At 39.0% G+C, this 17,659-nt stretch overlaps 1 protein-coding gene across 2 annotated transcripts in view; it reads right to left on the reverse strand.

Moving 5' to 3' along the window:
• Positions 1–15,052, reverse strand: part of LOC114032431 (carboxylesterase 3-like) — a 40,099-nt gene extending 25,047 nt beyond the window's left edge. The window contains exons 1-7 of one of the 2 annotated variants that reach the window (XM_027847729.1): positions 14,951–15,052; positions 13,436–13,602; positions 8,030–8,234; positions 7,178–7,316; positions 4,672–4,805; positions 2,668–2,821; positions 2,270–2,374 (exon numbers count right to left, since the gene is read on the reverse strand). In XM_027847729.1, coding sequence (XP_027703530.1) covers positions 2,270–2,374; positions 2,668–2,821; positions 4,672–4,805; positions 7,178–7,316; positions 8,030–8,234; positions 13,436–13,508 — 810 coding nt within the window. In that variant the 5' untranslated portion in view covers positions 13,509–13,602; positions 14,951–15,052. Of the gene's footprint in view, positions 1–2,269; positions 2,375–2,667; positions 2,822–4,671; positions 4,806–7,177; positions 7,317–8,029; positions 8,235–13,435; positions 13,606–14,950 lie in introns of both variants that reach the window. The other variant, XM_027847728.1, reaches the window with a different exon arrangement.
• Between the last annotated feature and the right edge of the window lie 2,607 nt (positions 15,053–17,659).

The following is a 17,659-nucleotide window of genomic DNA, read 5'->3' on the forward strand; positions in this document are numbered from 1 at the left end:
AACCATAGGGTCAAATTTCCTATGGATTATAGGATCACTGGTTTAGGCCAAGGGAGGGCCTTAGAGGTCTTCTGGTGTAACCCCTCCCTTTTTATTTCTTTATTTTTTCAGTTAAATTTAATTTACTTTTTCAGTTAATAATCTATTTTCTTTTCTTCTTCTCTCCCCTCAATATTGAGGGTTGGGAAACCCAATCATTGTAACAAAGGTTCATGGTTAAGCAAAATAAGTTCTCACATTGGCCATGTCCAATCTCATGTCCAATATATCTCACTCTGCACCTCGAGTCTATCACGTCTCTATCAGGGACCTCGCCAGTTGTCTTGACTTTTGTCCCGTCCCTGGACGCTGGCTGATGACTTTGCACAGCTCTGCCTCACTTAAATCCAATTCATGCACAAGTTAACATCACCCACACGACGTTATTGGTAAGACCCAACCTTATAACGCCCCCCTCTCTTTTTTGGGGTTAAGTGATTTTCCCAGGGTCACACAGCTAGTAGGTGTTAAATGTCTGAGGCTAGATTTGAATTCAGGTCCTCCTGACTCCAGGGCCATTGCCACCTAGCTGCCCCAAATCCCTTTCTTTTTAAGGATGAAGAAAGGGGACCTCAGAGAGATTATGCAATTTGCCCCAAGTAACTCACATAGCTACTGATAGGGCCAGTATTCCCACCCAGGTCCTCTAATGTCAAATCCAGCATCCTTTCTCCAAAGGTAATCAACGATTTAGTCCAGCTCAAGAGCAGGCATGGCTGCAGACTTTGCACCATTGTAGGATGTGGGAGTCCAACCTGGCCTGGACCGGAGTTGTCTGCCTTGGTCTGATCTGAGCTAAAACCACAGCCACAGACTCTGCCCTTACCTAAAGCTAGAGCCTCAGGCAAGGTACTGAAGCACAGCCTGAAGCAGAGACAGCAGGTTCTTGACTTATCCAGGACCCAAGGAAGGCACAGTCTCTGTGCAAAGTATCTTCTGAGTGCAACTCAATCCTTGCCATCTTGGGATGATGATGACAACAGCAACAACTACCATTTACATAGTGATTTAAGGTTTGCAAAGTGCTTTACTTAATGTTATCCCATTTTATCCTCCCAACAACTCTGTGAGACACGAACTATTATTATTCCCATTTTATAGACGAGGAAACTGAGGCTAAGAGATGTTATATGGCTTGCCCAGAGCAACATAACCACTAAGTGCAGGAGGCTGGATTCAAACTCAGGTCTTCCTGACTTCATGTCTAATACACTTTCTACTTTGTCACCTTACATCACTTAGTAAATGCTTGTTGACTCAATATGGACTCAATATTGACTCAATGTAGAGACTTCTGCTGAAATCAGGCTACAGAACTGATGTCATCTGTGAGGTCAGTTGTAGCCCTAAGGATCTGGTCTTCCAGAATACAGTCATTCAGCCTGAATTTACTGACACCTCTACCCCCAGCTCCCCAGTGTTTGGAGAGAGAACACGCTACAGACAGTCATGCTGATGCTGATCTCATACTGAAGCTATGCTCTTTCTAGGTTTGCAGGGGATAAAGAAAGGGGACTGGGGTCAGGAAGATCTGAGTTCAAATCTAGCCTTAGATACTTACTAGCTGTGTGACCCTGGGCAAGTCACTTAACCTATGTTTGCCTCAGTTTCCTTATGTGTCAAATGGGGACAGTAATAGTACCTACTTCCCAAGGTTGATATGATGACCAAATGAGATAATAGTTGTAAAGCGTCTGGCACAAAGCAAGCTCTCTCTATTTTCATTTTTCTTTTCTTTGTAGGACCATGGAGAGTGGAGGGACACCTGTTTAACTTGTACTTTCCCCATTCTATGACTTTCAGACTCTTTCCCCTTCCTCTCATCTATCATTTTGCCAACTCTGTGATGTTGAACTCTGAAATGCCCATCTGTGATTATAAATTGACTACTATCTTGCTTGCCTGGCCAGCTAGTTGGTACAGTGGATAGAGCGCTGGGCCTGGAGTCACAGAGGCCTGAGTTGAAATCCAACCTCAGACACTTACTAGCTGTGTGACTCTGGGCAAGTCACTTCACCTTGTTTGGCTCAGTTTCCCCATCTGGAGAAGGGGAACGACCTGGAGAAGGAAATGGCGAACCACTCCAGTATCTCTGCCAAGAAAATCTCCAAAAGGGGAATCTCTCAAACCTGTGGAATTGATCTAACCTTTGAATCTAAGGAGACCTTTCTAAAATGGATTTGAGTCTCTTAGATAATATTAAGTGAAGAATAAGAAGCCAAAAACCTACATGAAAAATGGGTTGAGGGTGATCTGTGATGACACCTGACATGATGGCCACCCCACTCTGTGAGATGGCTCTGTGGAATAGACCTTTGGTCACAGGAGACAGAACCTGCAAGACATGAGAAGAAGAATGTCTAAGAGACAGATACTCCCCAGAAAGAGTTCTAGTTTAAGGGAATTCACATTCAGAGAAAGATTGCAGATCAGACTGGCCATGTGAATTAGAATCAACTAACATTAGGCCAGGAAGGGAGCTTAGAATTCCTAATCCAACTTCCTCATTTTATAGTCAATTAGTAGTGATGCCATGATTTGAACCCAGATCTCCTAATTCCCAATCCAATGCTCTTCCCACTATATCATCCTACGTTTGCCCCATTGGGGAATTATCTGCAAACTCACAAGTGCAGAGACACAAATTCCTCCTGCAGACTGTCCAGAGATGGTCACACAGTTGGGGTCTCCTCCAAAGTGAGCAATGTTGCCCTGGACCCATTGTAAAGCAGCCACCAGGTCCAAGAATCCCCAGTTACCAGGTGCAAATTCATCCCCAGTGCTGAAAGCCAGAGAGACAGCAGTCAGGTTCTGCCTGCTAGGAAGACTTATCTTTATTAATGTTTTAGATGAAAGCATCAGGCAAGCATGTCAAATTGCAAATGTCAGCCATCTTGGAAACATAGCTAACACATCAGGGGATCAAATTGGGGACTCTAGAATGGTGGTCTGAGTCTAATAAGATAACATTGAATAGAGATAAATGTAAAATTCTATGCTTGGGTTTAAAAAATCAATGGTATAGGTACAGCACTGAGGACGCATGGCTAGGAAATATTTCATGTGCAAAACATCTAGAGGTTTTGGTGGACTGCTTCTTTTTTTTTCTTGCTTTTTTGGTTAGGTAATCAGGGTTAAATGACTTGCCCAGGGTTACACAGCTAGTAAGTGTCAAGTGTCTGAAGCTGGATTTGAACTCAGGTCCTCCTCCTGACGCCAACACTGGAGCTCCATTCACTGTGCCACCTACCTGCCCCCTAGTGGATTGTTTCTCACAAAAACATTCCGCTTCCTGATCCCACGCATTTTCACTGATTGTCCTGCATGCCTGGACATGCCTCCTGGCTTTCTTCAAAGCCTCAGCTGAAGTCCCACCTTCTGCAGGAAGCTTTCCCCAATCCTCGTCCATCTCAGTGCCTTCCCTTGAGACTACCCTCCTTCCCCCATCCATTCCTCCTATATCTTGTTTGTGCATAGTTGTTGGCCAATTGTCTCCCCAGTAGGCTGTGAACTCCTAGGTAGGGACGTGGAACTCACTTTCTTTGACTTTCTTTGCACCCATAGCACTTAGCACAATGCTTGGCATGTAGCTGTCACTTCATAAATGCTTGTTAATGTGAGGTGATGACTGCATTTTGGGTCAACAGGGTGAAGGGACAGTCAAGAAAATCTACTGTGATCTTAGGTGGATTTAAAAGAGGCCTACTATCCAAGACATTAGTCTGGATGGGATAGTCCCATTGTACTCAGTCTACATTCAGACCATATTTGGTGTCTTGTACTCAGTTCTGGGTGCCTTATTTTATTTCATTTATTTATTTATTTATTTATTTATTTATTTGTTTATTTATTTATTTTTTGGTGAGGCAATAGGGGTTAAGTGACTTGCCCAGGGTCACACAGCTAGTAAGTGTCAAATGTCTGAGGTCATATTTGAACTCAGGTCCTCCTGACTCCAAGGCCGGAGCTTTATTCACTGCGCCATCTAGCTGCCCCAAGGGTGCCATATTTTAGAAAGGGCATTGATATACTGGAATATTCCAAAAGAAGATGACTAAGATGGTGAGAAGAGTAGAGACCATGCCATATGGGTATTCATTAAAAGAAATGGGGGTGTTCAACCTGGTGAAAAAGATATGGGGAGACATGAGAGTCATCTACCAGTGTTAGAAAGATGGTCACATGAAAGAGGGTTGGATGAATTCTTTTTGGCCGTAAAAGGCAGAGCTGGAAGCCCTAGGCAGATGATGGAGAGAGGTAGATTTAAATTCAACATGAGACTGAATTTACTTATACTAAAAGAACTTGCTAATGTCCCAAAGTAGAAAAGGTTATTTGAGGAGGTAGCTCACTCTCCATCTTCAAGGAGACGCTGGATGACCATTGCTGAGGATGTTGTTGAAAGAATTTTTATCCAGGGAGATGAAGAATGAGCAATTTGGATATTGCGATTCTGCTAGAGTGCCAATTGGGTCTCCATGGGGTTCACATGATTGTAGAATGTTAGAGTTACAAGGGACTTTAGAGACCATTTAGTCCAAACCCCTTCATTTTACATATGAGGAAATTGAGGCCCAGACTGGGGGAAGAGCCTTGCCCAAGATCCCCAAACCACCTTAGTCACTTTCTCACCTCAAGAATCCCTGGATTCCCAGTCTGTATTGTACTATTACCACCACGATATCTTCATAGGCTGATAAAGGCGATCCATCAATTGAGGAAGCCGCTCCAACCACTAATGCCCCTCCATGGATCCAGAACATCACCTAAGAGAAACACTGAGAGTAGCAACATCTTGGAAACAATCTCTGGGGAAAATCCATGGCAACTGGAGGGTGTATTTTCTCTAAGGAAGTATCCCTTCCTATTGTCTGAGTTGAAACAAGTATGCCCCACCCACCTTGATTAGCATGGTAGGCCTAGGGGAAGGGCAACACCCAGGCATTTGTCCTTGTGCTCTGTCCCCCCACCCCCCAAAAATATTTGCAGGAACATAAAAATAGTAGTCACTGTAGGGGAAAATGAGGAAGAACTTTTGCCAGGGTCCAGGAGTCTCTAAATGAGGAAATGTTCCAGCATGGGAAAAAAATAATCCTCCTTGGGAATGAGCAGTTCAAAGGGGCTTGAACTCCAAGAGGAGTCTTGTATTTGGGGATATGCCTTGACTTCAGTGCTTCAAAATTCTAGACCTCTCTGACCTGGGATAGCAGATAGAGCTCTCTGACCCCCAGCAGCCTTGGGGACAGGGATAGAGGATTACTTTCAGTCAGTCAGCCAACAAGCATCTGAGTACTTGCCAAGTGTCAGGCATTGTGCTAAGCACTGGGGATACAAAGAAAGACAAATACGTGGTCCTGGCCCTCAAGAAACTCACATGCTAGTGGAGGAGACAACATGCAGCAAAAAAGAAATCGCTCTTGGAAACTACATAAAGTCTGACCTCAGAGAGAGAGCAATCTATGTGTTTGGGGGTGGGGAGGAAGAGCTGCAAAGGCCTCTTGTAGAAAGTACGATTTAAGCTGAGTCTTATAGACATCAGGGAAGATAGAAGGCTGAGACTAAGAGGAAGAGCATGTCCCACATGAGGGACAACCTGTGAAAAGGTATGGAGTTGAGAGATGATGTTCTGTGTTTGAGGAACAGCAAAAAAATCAGTCTCTCTCTCTCTGTCTCTCTCTCTTTGTCTCTGACTCTCTGTCTCTGTCTCTCTCCGTCTGTCTCTCTGTCTGTCTCTGTTTCTCTTTTTGTCTCTCTCCCCTCTCTCTTTCCTCTCTCTCCTCTTTCTCTCACTCTGTCTCTGTCTCTTTGTCTCTGTCTCTCTGTCTCTGTCTGTCTTTCTCCCTCCTCTCTCTGTCTCTTTCTCCTCTCTCTCTCTCTTCTCTCTCTCTCTCTTTCTCTCCCCCTCTCTCTTTTCTCTCTCTCTCTCTCTGTCTCTCTCTTCTCTCTTTCTTTTTTTGGGCAGAAAAAATAAGCATTTATTAAGGACTTAGGATGTGCTAAGCACTTTACAAATATCATCTCATTTGATCCTCACAACAACCCTGGGAGGTAGGATTATTTTGTATTTGTTACTGGTTTTTTTGTTTGTGCATTTTATTTCATTTTTAATAGTATTTTATTTTTTCCCCAATTACATGTCAATTTTCAGCATTCATTTTTACAAGATTTTGAGTTCCAAATTTTTCTCCCTCCTTTCCTCTCCTAAAAATGGTAGACAATTTGATATAGGTTACACATGTGCCAGTGTCTCTTGATTGTAGACTCTTTGGAGGAGATTAAAGTGAGTGGAAGAAAGCTGGAGAGTAGGAAGGAGCCAGGTTGAAAAGGTCTTTACTAGCCAAATCGAGGATTTTATATTTGATCCTGGAGGTAGTTTATTGAGTAGGAGAGTGACACCGTCAGATGGTGGATGGATTTGAGTGAGGAGAATCTCGAGGCCAGGAGACCAAAGGGAAGGTGATATGAATAGTCTGGGAGAAAGGAGATGAGGGACTGTCACCACAGTGACAGTATTTGGGGGGAGGCAGGATGGTATGAGAAAGATACAAAGGTATAAGAAAGATACAAAGTTACAAAGGTAGACTTTACAAAGGTAGATTAGTACAGGGCTGGGGAACTTGTGGCTTCAAGGCCACATGTGTCCTTCTAGGTCCTCAAGTGTGGCCCTTTGACTGACTCCCAAAGGGCCACACTTGAGGACCTAGAGGGCTACATGTGGCCGTGAGCCTGCAGGTTGCCCATCCCTGGATTAGTACAAGTAAGGAGTCAAGGATGACATCAAGGTTATGAGCCTGGGTGAATGAGAGGATGGCGGTGCAGTAATAGGGAAATTGGGAAGGGGGTGAGATGAGGGGAACAAGTGTTTATTAAGCACCTACTCTGTGTCAGGCACCATGCTAAGTGCTTTACAGATACTATCTCATTTGATCCTCACAGCAACACTGTGAGGGAGATGCTATAATTATCCTCATTTTACAGATAAGGAAAGTAAGGCAGACAGAAGATAAATGATTTGCCCAGGGTCACACAGTTACTAAGTATCTGAGGCTGGATTTGAACTTGGGTCTTCCAGATTCCAGGCCCAGTGCTCTATCTAGAACAGCACCAGGGCTGTCAAAGCAAAAGCAGCATTACTTACAGGTAACTTATCCTTCTTGTGTCTGGAGGCTGGGGTGTAGATGTTGAGATAGAGACAGTCTTCAGATATTGGGAAGAGTTGCTGTTTCCCATCTATGATGTTTTTCATAATGTCTGTCCTTTCCAACTCCTGCAAACACCTTCATGAGCAAAAGGAAAATCAGGCTAAGGCATGAATAGACTCTACAGAGATTCTTTGAAACTAATGAGAATCACCTATTGGGAGCAAGAGGTCTAGAAAGAGGCAATTTAGGTAACAGGACCATTGGATTGAGAGCTGGAGAGACCTTAGAGGTCATTTGCCCAATCCTTTTTTTTTTTTAATAAAAGAGGAAACAAGATGGGGGGGTGTAAGTCATTTGACCAAGGTCACATTGGCAGTCACTAGTATTACATTTTGAGAATGATCACCACAGAGCTCTGCTCCTTGGTGGGACCCATTTCTGCTGAATTCATTTTATTCCTTCTCCATACTTGCTTCCTGCCTGGTTCTTACATCACTTAAAGTTAGTCCCTGTTAAATATCTAATATGAGTGACCTGCACTGCTATAATATTTTATGGCTTACAGAGCCATAAAAAGGCTTACAAAAACCATCTGAGAGAAGCATTAAAATTCTCACTAGTTTAAACGGGAAATGGAGCCTCCCCCAACATCAGAAGCATCTGACTAGGCAATATGACGAAAGCTACAGACAAATATTAACTTCTTTCTGTGTTGAAGGGCTGGCTTCAGGCACCTCCAGCATAGGAAGGAGGCTGGTCTCCTTCTCACAGCTATTGCACACCTAACTGCTGCCTCAGCCCTCCTCACAATTCAATTGTCCTGCCTTCCTTATTGTGTTCACCCTCACATTGGTGGGAATGCAGTGGCATCTTTTACACCCTCCCAAGGCTCAGCAGGCTGTGGGGGAGAGAATCTTCCAGCTCCCAGGGGGGGCTTGGCAAATGGGATTCCCAGGAAAACATCCACACGGCGGTCAGTTCCCTTGACAGCGACCTGTTTCCCACGGACCCGACCAAACTGGGTCATTACTTCAGGCCTGGCAGCCTCTTGCTCTGTATGTAGGACAAAAAGATTCTTTCAGGTTTTCTTTGGCTATAAATTCAGTTTCCATAAAAACTAGAAAGTGGCTCCTCCCTCCATGGTATGGGGTTTCTTCCTTAGAATTTTTTCTCTCTTAGATTATTTTTTCCTAATAATATCTTTATTTTTAAATTTTATTTTTAATTTATGGAATAAAATAAGCATTTCCATAACATAGTACAAATAAACAACAAAATTATCATGTAAATTTCTTTTTTTTTCCTTTTTTTCTTCCCCCTATCCCCACCCTAAAGATGGCTACCATTAGAGACAAATATAGATATAGATATACACATATATGTAACATTGTTCTATACATACTTCTATTTATCAGTTCTTTTTCTGGATCTTTCTTCATATGACCTTCATAGTTAATTTGGGTTTTTATAATAGTCAAATTAACTTATTATAACGACTCAAAGTTGTTCTTAAAATAATATTGCTCTTGGTTCTGCTCATTTCATTCTTCATTATTTCATGCAAGTCTTTCCATGTTTTTCTAAAATTATTGAGCTCATAACTTCTTATGGCGCAATAGTATTCCATTACATTCATATACCACAACTTGTTCAGCCATTCCCCAATTGATGGGCATCCCCACAATTTCCAGTTCTTTGCCATCACAAAGATAGCTGCTATAAACATTTTAGAACACATAGGTACTTTTCCTTTTTCCCTAATCATCTTTGGAAATAGACCAAGTAGTGTTATTATTGGGTCAAAGGGTATAGGCAGTTTAATAACTCTTTGGGCATGATTCCAGATTGCTCTCCAAAACAGTTGGATCAGTTCACAAGTCCACTAAAGATGAATTAGTGCCCCAATTTTTCCATGTTCCTTCTAACATTTGTTACTTTCCTTTTCTACCATTTTAGCCAATCTAGTAGGTGTAAAATGATATCTCATGGTTGTTATAATTTGTATTTCTCTAATCAATAATGATTTAGAGCATTTTTCATATGACTATGAATTATTATGACTTCCTCATTGGAAAAGTACCTGTTCATATCCTTTGATCATTTAGAAATTGGAGGATAACTCATATTCTTATAGATTTGACAAAGTTCTTTATATATTTTAGATATGAGACCTTTGTCTGATAAACTGTCTATAAAAATCCTGCACCCCCCCTCCAATTTTCTGCTTTCCTTCTGATTCTGGCTACATTTGTTTTATTTGTACAAACCCTTTTTAATTTAATGTAATTGAAATTATCCATTTTACACTTAATTTTGATATCTATTGTTAATTCATGAATTGTTTGCCTATCCGTAAGTCTGTTAAGTAATATGTTCAATGTTCTTCTAATTTTCTTGTTAAAGTCTCTCTTTATATCTAGGTCATGTATTCATTTTGACCTTATCTTAGTAAATGGTGTAAAATATTGGTCTGTAATCAGTTTCTGCCATACTGCTTTCCAGTTTTCCCAACAATTTTTTACCAAATAATGAATTATTATCCAAGATCTCAAGTCCCTATATTTGTCAAATACAAGGTTATTATGTTTATTTGCTGCTGTAAATTGTATGTCTACTCTATTCCATTGTTCCACCTTTTTATTTTTTAGCCATTACCAGATAGTTTTGATAATTAGTGTCTTATAATATAATTTAAGATCTGGTACTGTTAAATGTCCTTCCTTTATATTTTTTTCATTATTGCCTTTGATATTCTTGAGTTTTTGTTTTTCCAAATGAATTTTATTTTTTTTCTAATTCAGTAAAAAAAAATGGTAATTTAATTGAGATGGTGTTGAATATATAAATTAGTTGGGGTAAAATTGTCATTTTTATTATATTGGCCCTGTCTACCCATGAAAATTAATATTTTTCCAATTATTTAAATCTGATTTTATTTGCATAAAACATTTTTTAATAATTTTGTTTCTATAGTCTTGTATTTGTTTTGGCAGAAGCACTCCCAAGCATGTTATATTGTCTAGAGTTATTTTAAATGAGGTAGTTTTTTAAAACTATTTCTTCTTGCAGAGTTTTGTTTGTGACATATAGGAATGCTGATGATTTGTGTGGATTTACTTTATATACTGCTACTTTGCTAAAATTATTAATTGTTTCAACTAACTTTTTAGTTGAATCTTTAGGATTTTCCCAGTACATCATCATATTGCTGTAAAAAGAGATAGTTTTATTACCTTATTCCATATCCTGATTCCTTCTATATCTTTTTCTTGTCTTATTGCTATTGCAAGGATTTCCAATATGATATTGAATAATGTAATATTGGTGACAGTGGGCATCCTTGTTTCACATCTGATTTTACTGGAAAGGCTTCTAGTTTATCCCCATTATAAATAATGCTTGATGATGGTTTTAAATAAATACTTTTTATCAATTTAAGGAAAAATCTATTTATACCAATGTTTTCAGGTGTTTTTAATAAAAATGAATCTTGAACTTTATCAAAAGCTTTTTCTGCATCTACTGATATAATGTATGACTTTTAAAAACTTTTATTATTGATGTAATCAATTATGTTAATAGTTTTCCTTATGTTAAACCAGGCCTGCATTCCTGGTATAAATTCTATTTGATCATAATACATAATCTTTGTAATCTTTTAGCTAGTATTTTATTTAGGATTTCTGTATCCATATTCATTAATGAAATTGGTCTATAATTTTCTTTTTCTGTTTTTACTCTTCCTGGCTTAATTATCAGTATATTATTTGTTTCGTAAAAGGAAATTGGTAGGATCCTTTCTTTACCTATTATTCCAAATACTTTATTTAATATTGGAATTGGTTGATCTTTAAATGTTTGATAGAATTCACTTGTAAACCCATCCTTGTACTTTTCTTTTAGGGAGCTCATTTATGGCCTTTTCAATTTCTTTTTCTAATATAGATCTATTTAGATATTTTATTTCCTCTTCTGCTAATCTAGGCAATTTATATTTTTGTAAATATTCTTCCATTTCACTTAAATTGATAAATTATTGGCATATAATTGGGGAAAACAATTCGATATAATTGTTTTAATTTCATCTTCATTAGTGATATATTTACCCTTTTGGTTTTTGATACTGTGATTTGGTTTTCTCTCTCTCTTTCTTTTTTTTTTCTTTCTTTCTGTTTTTTTGGGGGGTAAGGCAATCGGGGTTAAGTGACTTGCCCAAGGTCACACAGCTAGTATGTGTCAAATGTTTGATCTGAGGCCGGATTTGAACTCAGGTCCTCCTGACTTCAGGGCCGGTGCTCTATGCACTGCGCCACCTAGCTGCCCCCCCCCTTTCTAAAAATCAAATTAGCCAATTATTTATCTATTTTATTTGTTTTTTCATAAAATCGACTCCTAGTTTTATTTATTAATGCAATGGGTTTTTTTACTCTCAATTTTATTATTCTCACCTTTAATTTTTAGGATTTCCAATTTAGTGTTTAATTGGGGATTTTTAATTTGTTCTTTTTCTAGTTTTTTTAAAAATTTCGTACCCAATTAATTAGTCTGCTCTTTCTCTATTTTATTGTTATAAGCATTTAGAGATATAAATTTTCCTCTAATCACTGTTTTTGTGGCATCCCATAGGTTTTGATACGCTGTCTCATGATATGCTGTCTCATTAGTGTCATTCTCTTTAATGAAATTATTGATTATTTCTATGATTTGTTCTTTAATCTACTCATTCTTTAAGCTTAGGTTGTTTAATCTCCAATTCATTTTTAATCTATGTTTCCTTGGTCTCTTATTAAATATAATTTTTATTGCATTATGATCTGAAAAGGATATTTTTAATATTTCTTTTTTTAACTAAAAAAGTTTTATGACTAATATATGGTCAATCTTTGTAAAAGTATCATGAACTGATGAGAAAAAGGTGCATTGCTTTCTATTTCCATTCAGTTCTCTCCAGATATCTATCATATCTAGTTTATCTAAAATACTATTCACTTCCTTAACTTCATTCTTATTTATTTTTTGGTTAGATTTATCTAGCTCTGATAGGGGAAGATTAAAGTCCCTTATTATTATAGTAGTACTACCTCCACCCGTAATTCATTTAACTTTTTTTTTTTTTGTTTTGTTTTGTTTTGTTTTGTTTTTTGGTGAGGAAATTGGGGTTAAGTGACTTGCCCAGGGTCACACAGCTAATGAATGTTATGTGTCTGAGGCCAAATTTGAACTCAGGACCTCCTTACTCCAGGGCAGCTCTATCCACTGCGCCACCTAGCTGTCCCTAACTTTTCTTTTAAAAATTTAGATGCTATAGTATTTGGAGCATATAGGTTCAATATTGACATTGCTTCATTACCTATGGTATCTTTGATCAAAATGAAGTTACTCTGTTTATCTCTTTTAATTAAATCTATCTTAACCATAACTTTGTCTGAGATCATAATTGCTACCCCTGCCTTTTTGCATATTATAAAAATTATAGCTGAAGCTATAGATATTACAAAAATTACTTTTGTGAACATTTAGGGCTCAGCCTGTTTCAGATCCAAAGACTGAAAAGGGTTGAAAATAGATTTGATTCAGAAAATCCTTTAATTAATAAGCCAGATGATCACCATTATCAAGACAGGCTCTGTTGAGTTTTAGTTTGGGAGCCCAAGATTTTTTTCTGGGTCTCAGTTTCTTTATGTGGAAAATGAGTGGGTTGGACTAGATAAACTATAAAATCTTTTCAGTCTTTAAGAACTATGTAGATTTAGTCACCACAGTTCTCCACTAGCATCCCAGTAGAGCTCTTATGCCAGGCAAGGATTTGCTCAATGAAGAGAGCGTTACATAAAAAGAAAGGTGTGACTATGGCTCTATAGATGGGAGAATCCTTCTCTGGTCCCTTTCCTTTTCTGTCTTTATAGGTCTGAAAAATCATCTCCCTCATATATCCCCAACAAGTGGTTTTGTCCACTGGTTAGCCAGCCTTAGCCAGAGCAGACCAGCCAGTTGGTCACTAAGGATAACTCACTAGCAGGATGGGGGAGCCTACCTGACTGCCCATCATCATCTTAAGGCTAGACGGAAATGTTACCTCTTATGAAAAGCCTGGGGATTTTCATTCTGAATACTTCGTCTTTAGCCAAAAAGAGGGAACTTGGCCTACCCACCTGTCCCCTGCTGGTCTTCCTCCTTGGCAATGCAGGGAGAACTTATCGGGGATAATTCCAGCCTACTTTCCCAATATAGGCACTGGGCCTGAAGAGACTCACCCTCAGCTTGGAGAATCAGAACACAGGCAATGAAGGTCAGAGACCAAAGCAGAGACTTCTGTCCTCTTGGCATGGTTTTCTCTGGAATTCCTGGTTGTGTTGAAATGTTTCTGATTCTATATGATGGGAACAAATCCCAGGATTTCAGACTTGTAGAAAGATTGTATCTACTAAGAGAGAAGAACATTACAATTTGTAAACTTTAGACATACTTTAAATATTTCTGTGTTCACCTTTACTTTGACTTTCCAAAAAGCACAAACCCACCACAGAAATTTTTGCTGTCTCATGCCCATTGGATTCATAAAGTTGACAAAAAAAAAGAAAAAGACAGATAGTGGAGGTGCTGGGGGAAAACAGGTACATTAATGTACTATTGGTGGAGTTGTGAACTGGTCCAGTCATTGTGGAAAGCAATTTGGAACAATGCCCCCAAAATCTAGTAACCTGTATATATCCTTTGATGCAGTGATAGGTCTATACCCCAAAGAGATCACAAAAAGAGGAAAAGAACCCATAGGTACAAAAATCCTTGTAGCAGCTCTTTTCTTGGTGGCCAAGAATTGAAAACTAAAGGTTTACCTATCAACTGGGGGTGGCTTCACAAGGTATGGTAACAAGAAATGATGAAGGGGATGGTTTCTGAGAAACCTGTAAGACTTGTATGAACCGATGCAAACAGAAGTGAACAGATCTAAGAAAGCAATTTATACAATAACTATAACACTGTAAAGCAAACAACTTTGAAAGATGTAATCTGATCAACGCAATGACCAACCGCAGTTCCAGAGGACTCATGATGAAACATGAAACACCCATCTCCAGATAAGGAAGCCGTGGATTCAGAGTGCAGATTGAAACAATGTTTTTTAGGCATGGCTGATCCAGGCATTTGTTTTGCTGATCTATGAATATTTGAAATGGGTTTTGTTTTTCTTGCTTTCTCAATTGTTGGTGGAGGGGAGTTGGGAGAGAGAATTTCAAAATTAAAAATAAAATTAAATTGAATTAAAAAAAGAAAACAGCTCAAATTCTATCTTCTGCTGGAGGCTTTTCCCCAGTCTACACCAGCCCTACCCCCACCTCATCCTAGCTAGGCCCTTCCCTCTGAAGTCACTTCCAGTTTCTCTCATCTATATCTTGTATGTACATAATTGTTTGTATGCCCTGCCCTCCCTGGAATGTGCTCCTAGAGAGCAGAGACTGTGGCTGCCTTTCTTTGCATCCCCAGTGCTTGGCATAATGTTTCCAACATACTAAGTGCCTAATTAAAGAAAGTCCCAGGTTCTCTTTGATTCTACCTTTAGGAGTAGCTTTGAAACATAAAAAGAGTAAATGGTTTTTTCAAATATTCCCCTGGGTGGTCTTCTTGACCACCAAACCAGGATGTGGGGATCCTAGTTTGTAAATTTCACGAAATATGAAAAAAAAAACAATACCCTTAGAGTTCCCTCTCCCTCTCCCCTCCCCTTTGGTCCACCCAGACAGCATTGTGTGGGATGTGAAGACCCTTACCAATAAATTCTGGAGACTCAGATGTAGAAAAGAGAGATTTCTTTATTAGCTTTCTCGAGAAAGGGCACCCTCCATCTGCTTAAAATGGCTGTGGTGGAAGAGTGTAAGGGTATGCTCAGCAAAGAAAGATTATATAGCCCCTTACTGCAACTCCTCCTCCCTAACCCCCTTCATCTCAGCTCATTGGTGCAAGCCTTGAGGGCACAATCTATTGGCAGAAATTCTACCCCAGCAACAGAGAACAAAGACAGTTTCGCAAACCTACCTGGAGACAAGGAAAGGCGGAAGTTTTTTTTGTAAAAGTAAGCAGTTTTAGAAGGGGGGGGTGTTATTCCTCCCTGATATGTGCCTAAAAACAAGTTTGGGAAGGGGGGGGGTCTGGTAAAGTACAGGATGTTTTGAAAAGCATGTTTCTTTACAAGGTCAACCGGCTGCAAACGTTTCAACGGAATGAGAAACGATTAACTCTTTGAGGAGGCTTCACTCCTGAGAGATCCTCAGAGATCATCTCTCACAGTATTTACAGTCAAACTCAGCAAAATGATACAGACCAAATTCTTTAAATGAATGCAATTTAATCCAAAATTCCTATTATTGCACAATAAAAGATCAGCATAAAAGTAAAAAGCTTTAGGAGAAAATTTTCCATCTGAGAAGAGAGAGAAGAGAGTAGATGCACTCAGTTGCTTGAGTCTTCAAAAAAAGTCAAAAGTCTACTCCTGCTGTTCCACTCATAGCTGGTATTCTGTTTGCCTGTGGTGGAAGCTGGTCTCGTGAAACAATCTTTGTTCTCTCCTCCTGCTTGTCTCTTTCTGTCCCTCAATTTTGTACAGTATTACATTTCATGATCTCTTGTCCTCTGTCCAGCCAGGATTGCTAACTCCCTTTCCCTGGGGAGCTTACTCATTGGTACATGGAACCTTGAAAGAGGGGTGACATTTGTATAACCTTCAAAAAAGATGATACATTCACAAAGAACTGAGGGTTACCCGTACATACGGGTCACCTCTGTGATTTTCTTTCTGGTAAGTTATCACACTACTATTCATAGCAAGAAAAGACAATTAGCTAATTCATGAATTATGTTTCTATTTACACATTCTGAATTATAAATTTTCCAAAGGTCACGTGCCACTTAGGCTGGCAGGCTCTACGTCTAGTTCAGAAGTATTTCCAAGTTTTTAAAAAAATGACTGGTCAATTCAACAAATAACTTATAAAATTGTTATAAGTAAACAATGATGATAAAATAAATATATGATAAACAGAAATATAACAAAGCAGGTATAAATTTTATGAAATTTTTACCTGAGGAATGTGTGCCTATTTTATTTGTTGAAGATCATAAGACTTTTTATGATTCTAACAATATGTTAGGTAAAGAAGAGTAAAATAGAGGCTAATTAAATTGACTGATTGCTCTTTTTAGTTCCAAAAAACATAAACATTGGGCAGAATGCACACCCTAAGCCTTGAATTTGTCCTCATTGTGAGAAGCTTCTAACATTTGTTTTCCTGCATTAGATGATCATAATTTCTGAATTTCACCATTATTTTTCTCTTAAAGGCCCTTTCTTGTTTATTTATGAAGCCTTTCTTGATCTCTCTTAATTCTAGTGCCTTCTCTCAGTTGACCATCTCCAATTTATCCTACGTGTAGCTTGTTTGTTCTAGCACATAGTTGTTTTCATGTCATCTCCTCCATTAGACTGTGAGGTCCTAAAGAGCAGGGAATTTTTTTTTTTGCCTTTGTTAGTATCTCCAGTGCTTAGCACAGTGCCTATAGTAGGTCCTTAATAAATGTTTATTGATTGACTGACGAACTACTTACTAGTGGCATCACAGATCAAAGAACAAAATATTGGAACATAGAATATAAGAATTGTAAAGGACCATAGAACAGAATATTAAACATAAATGTTAGAACTAAGAGTCCTTAGAATAGGTTAGAATATAGAACGTTAGAGATGAAAGATACCTCAGAGATCATCAGGGCCAATCTTCCATTTTCTGGTTGGGGAAACAGGTTTGATGTAAGGAAGAAGCTTTCCCAGAGTCATACAGCACCGAAGTGGAAGAACGAAGTCTCTTGGTCTCAAGTTTAGCCTTCTTCCCACTATGTCAAGTAGCCTCTCTATCTTTTATGAGGTTGTTGTATCTGATGAGCTTGATTCTGGGTACGAAGCTATGAAGATTGCACTGGTCCTATCAGGATATTGATGGGGGCTCAACAAGGAGAAGGGAATTGTCTTAACAGGCACTTACCAGAAAGGCCTCCAGGGGTACCCTATATTTCTTCGTCCAAAGCAATCAACAGCTCCATCTTCCATCTTCTCCATCCCACTACTGAATCTTTCTGTACTCTGATTATAACCTGCCCTTTTAGATAATTATAGCTCACATTTCTATAGTGCTTTAAGGTTTATAAAGCACCCTTCTCATCGCAGCCTTGGGAGGTAGGACTTATAGGATCACAGATTTAGAACTGGAGAGACATCTAATCCTACTCCCTCACTTTACAGAGGAGAAAATTGAAACCAAAGAGAAGTAGCAAGTTGCCCAAGGTCACTTGGGTAGTCAGAACTTGAACTCCAAATCTAGTGCTTTTTCCACTATGCCATATTGCACTGACCATTTAACAGATGTGGAAACTGAGAATTTCTCAAATGGAATTATCTTCCCATGGTTGTACAGTGAATTATAGACCTC

Source organism: Vombatus ursinus, unplaced genomic scaffold (genome assembly GCF_900497805.2).
Source record: "Vombatus ursinus unplaced genomic scaffold, bare-nosed wombat genome assembly UNPS02005286.1, whole genome shotgun sequence".
Lineage (NCBI taxonomy): Eukaryota > Metazoa > Chordata > Mammalia > Diprotodontia > Vombatidae > Vombatus > Vombatus ursinus.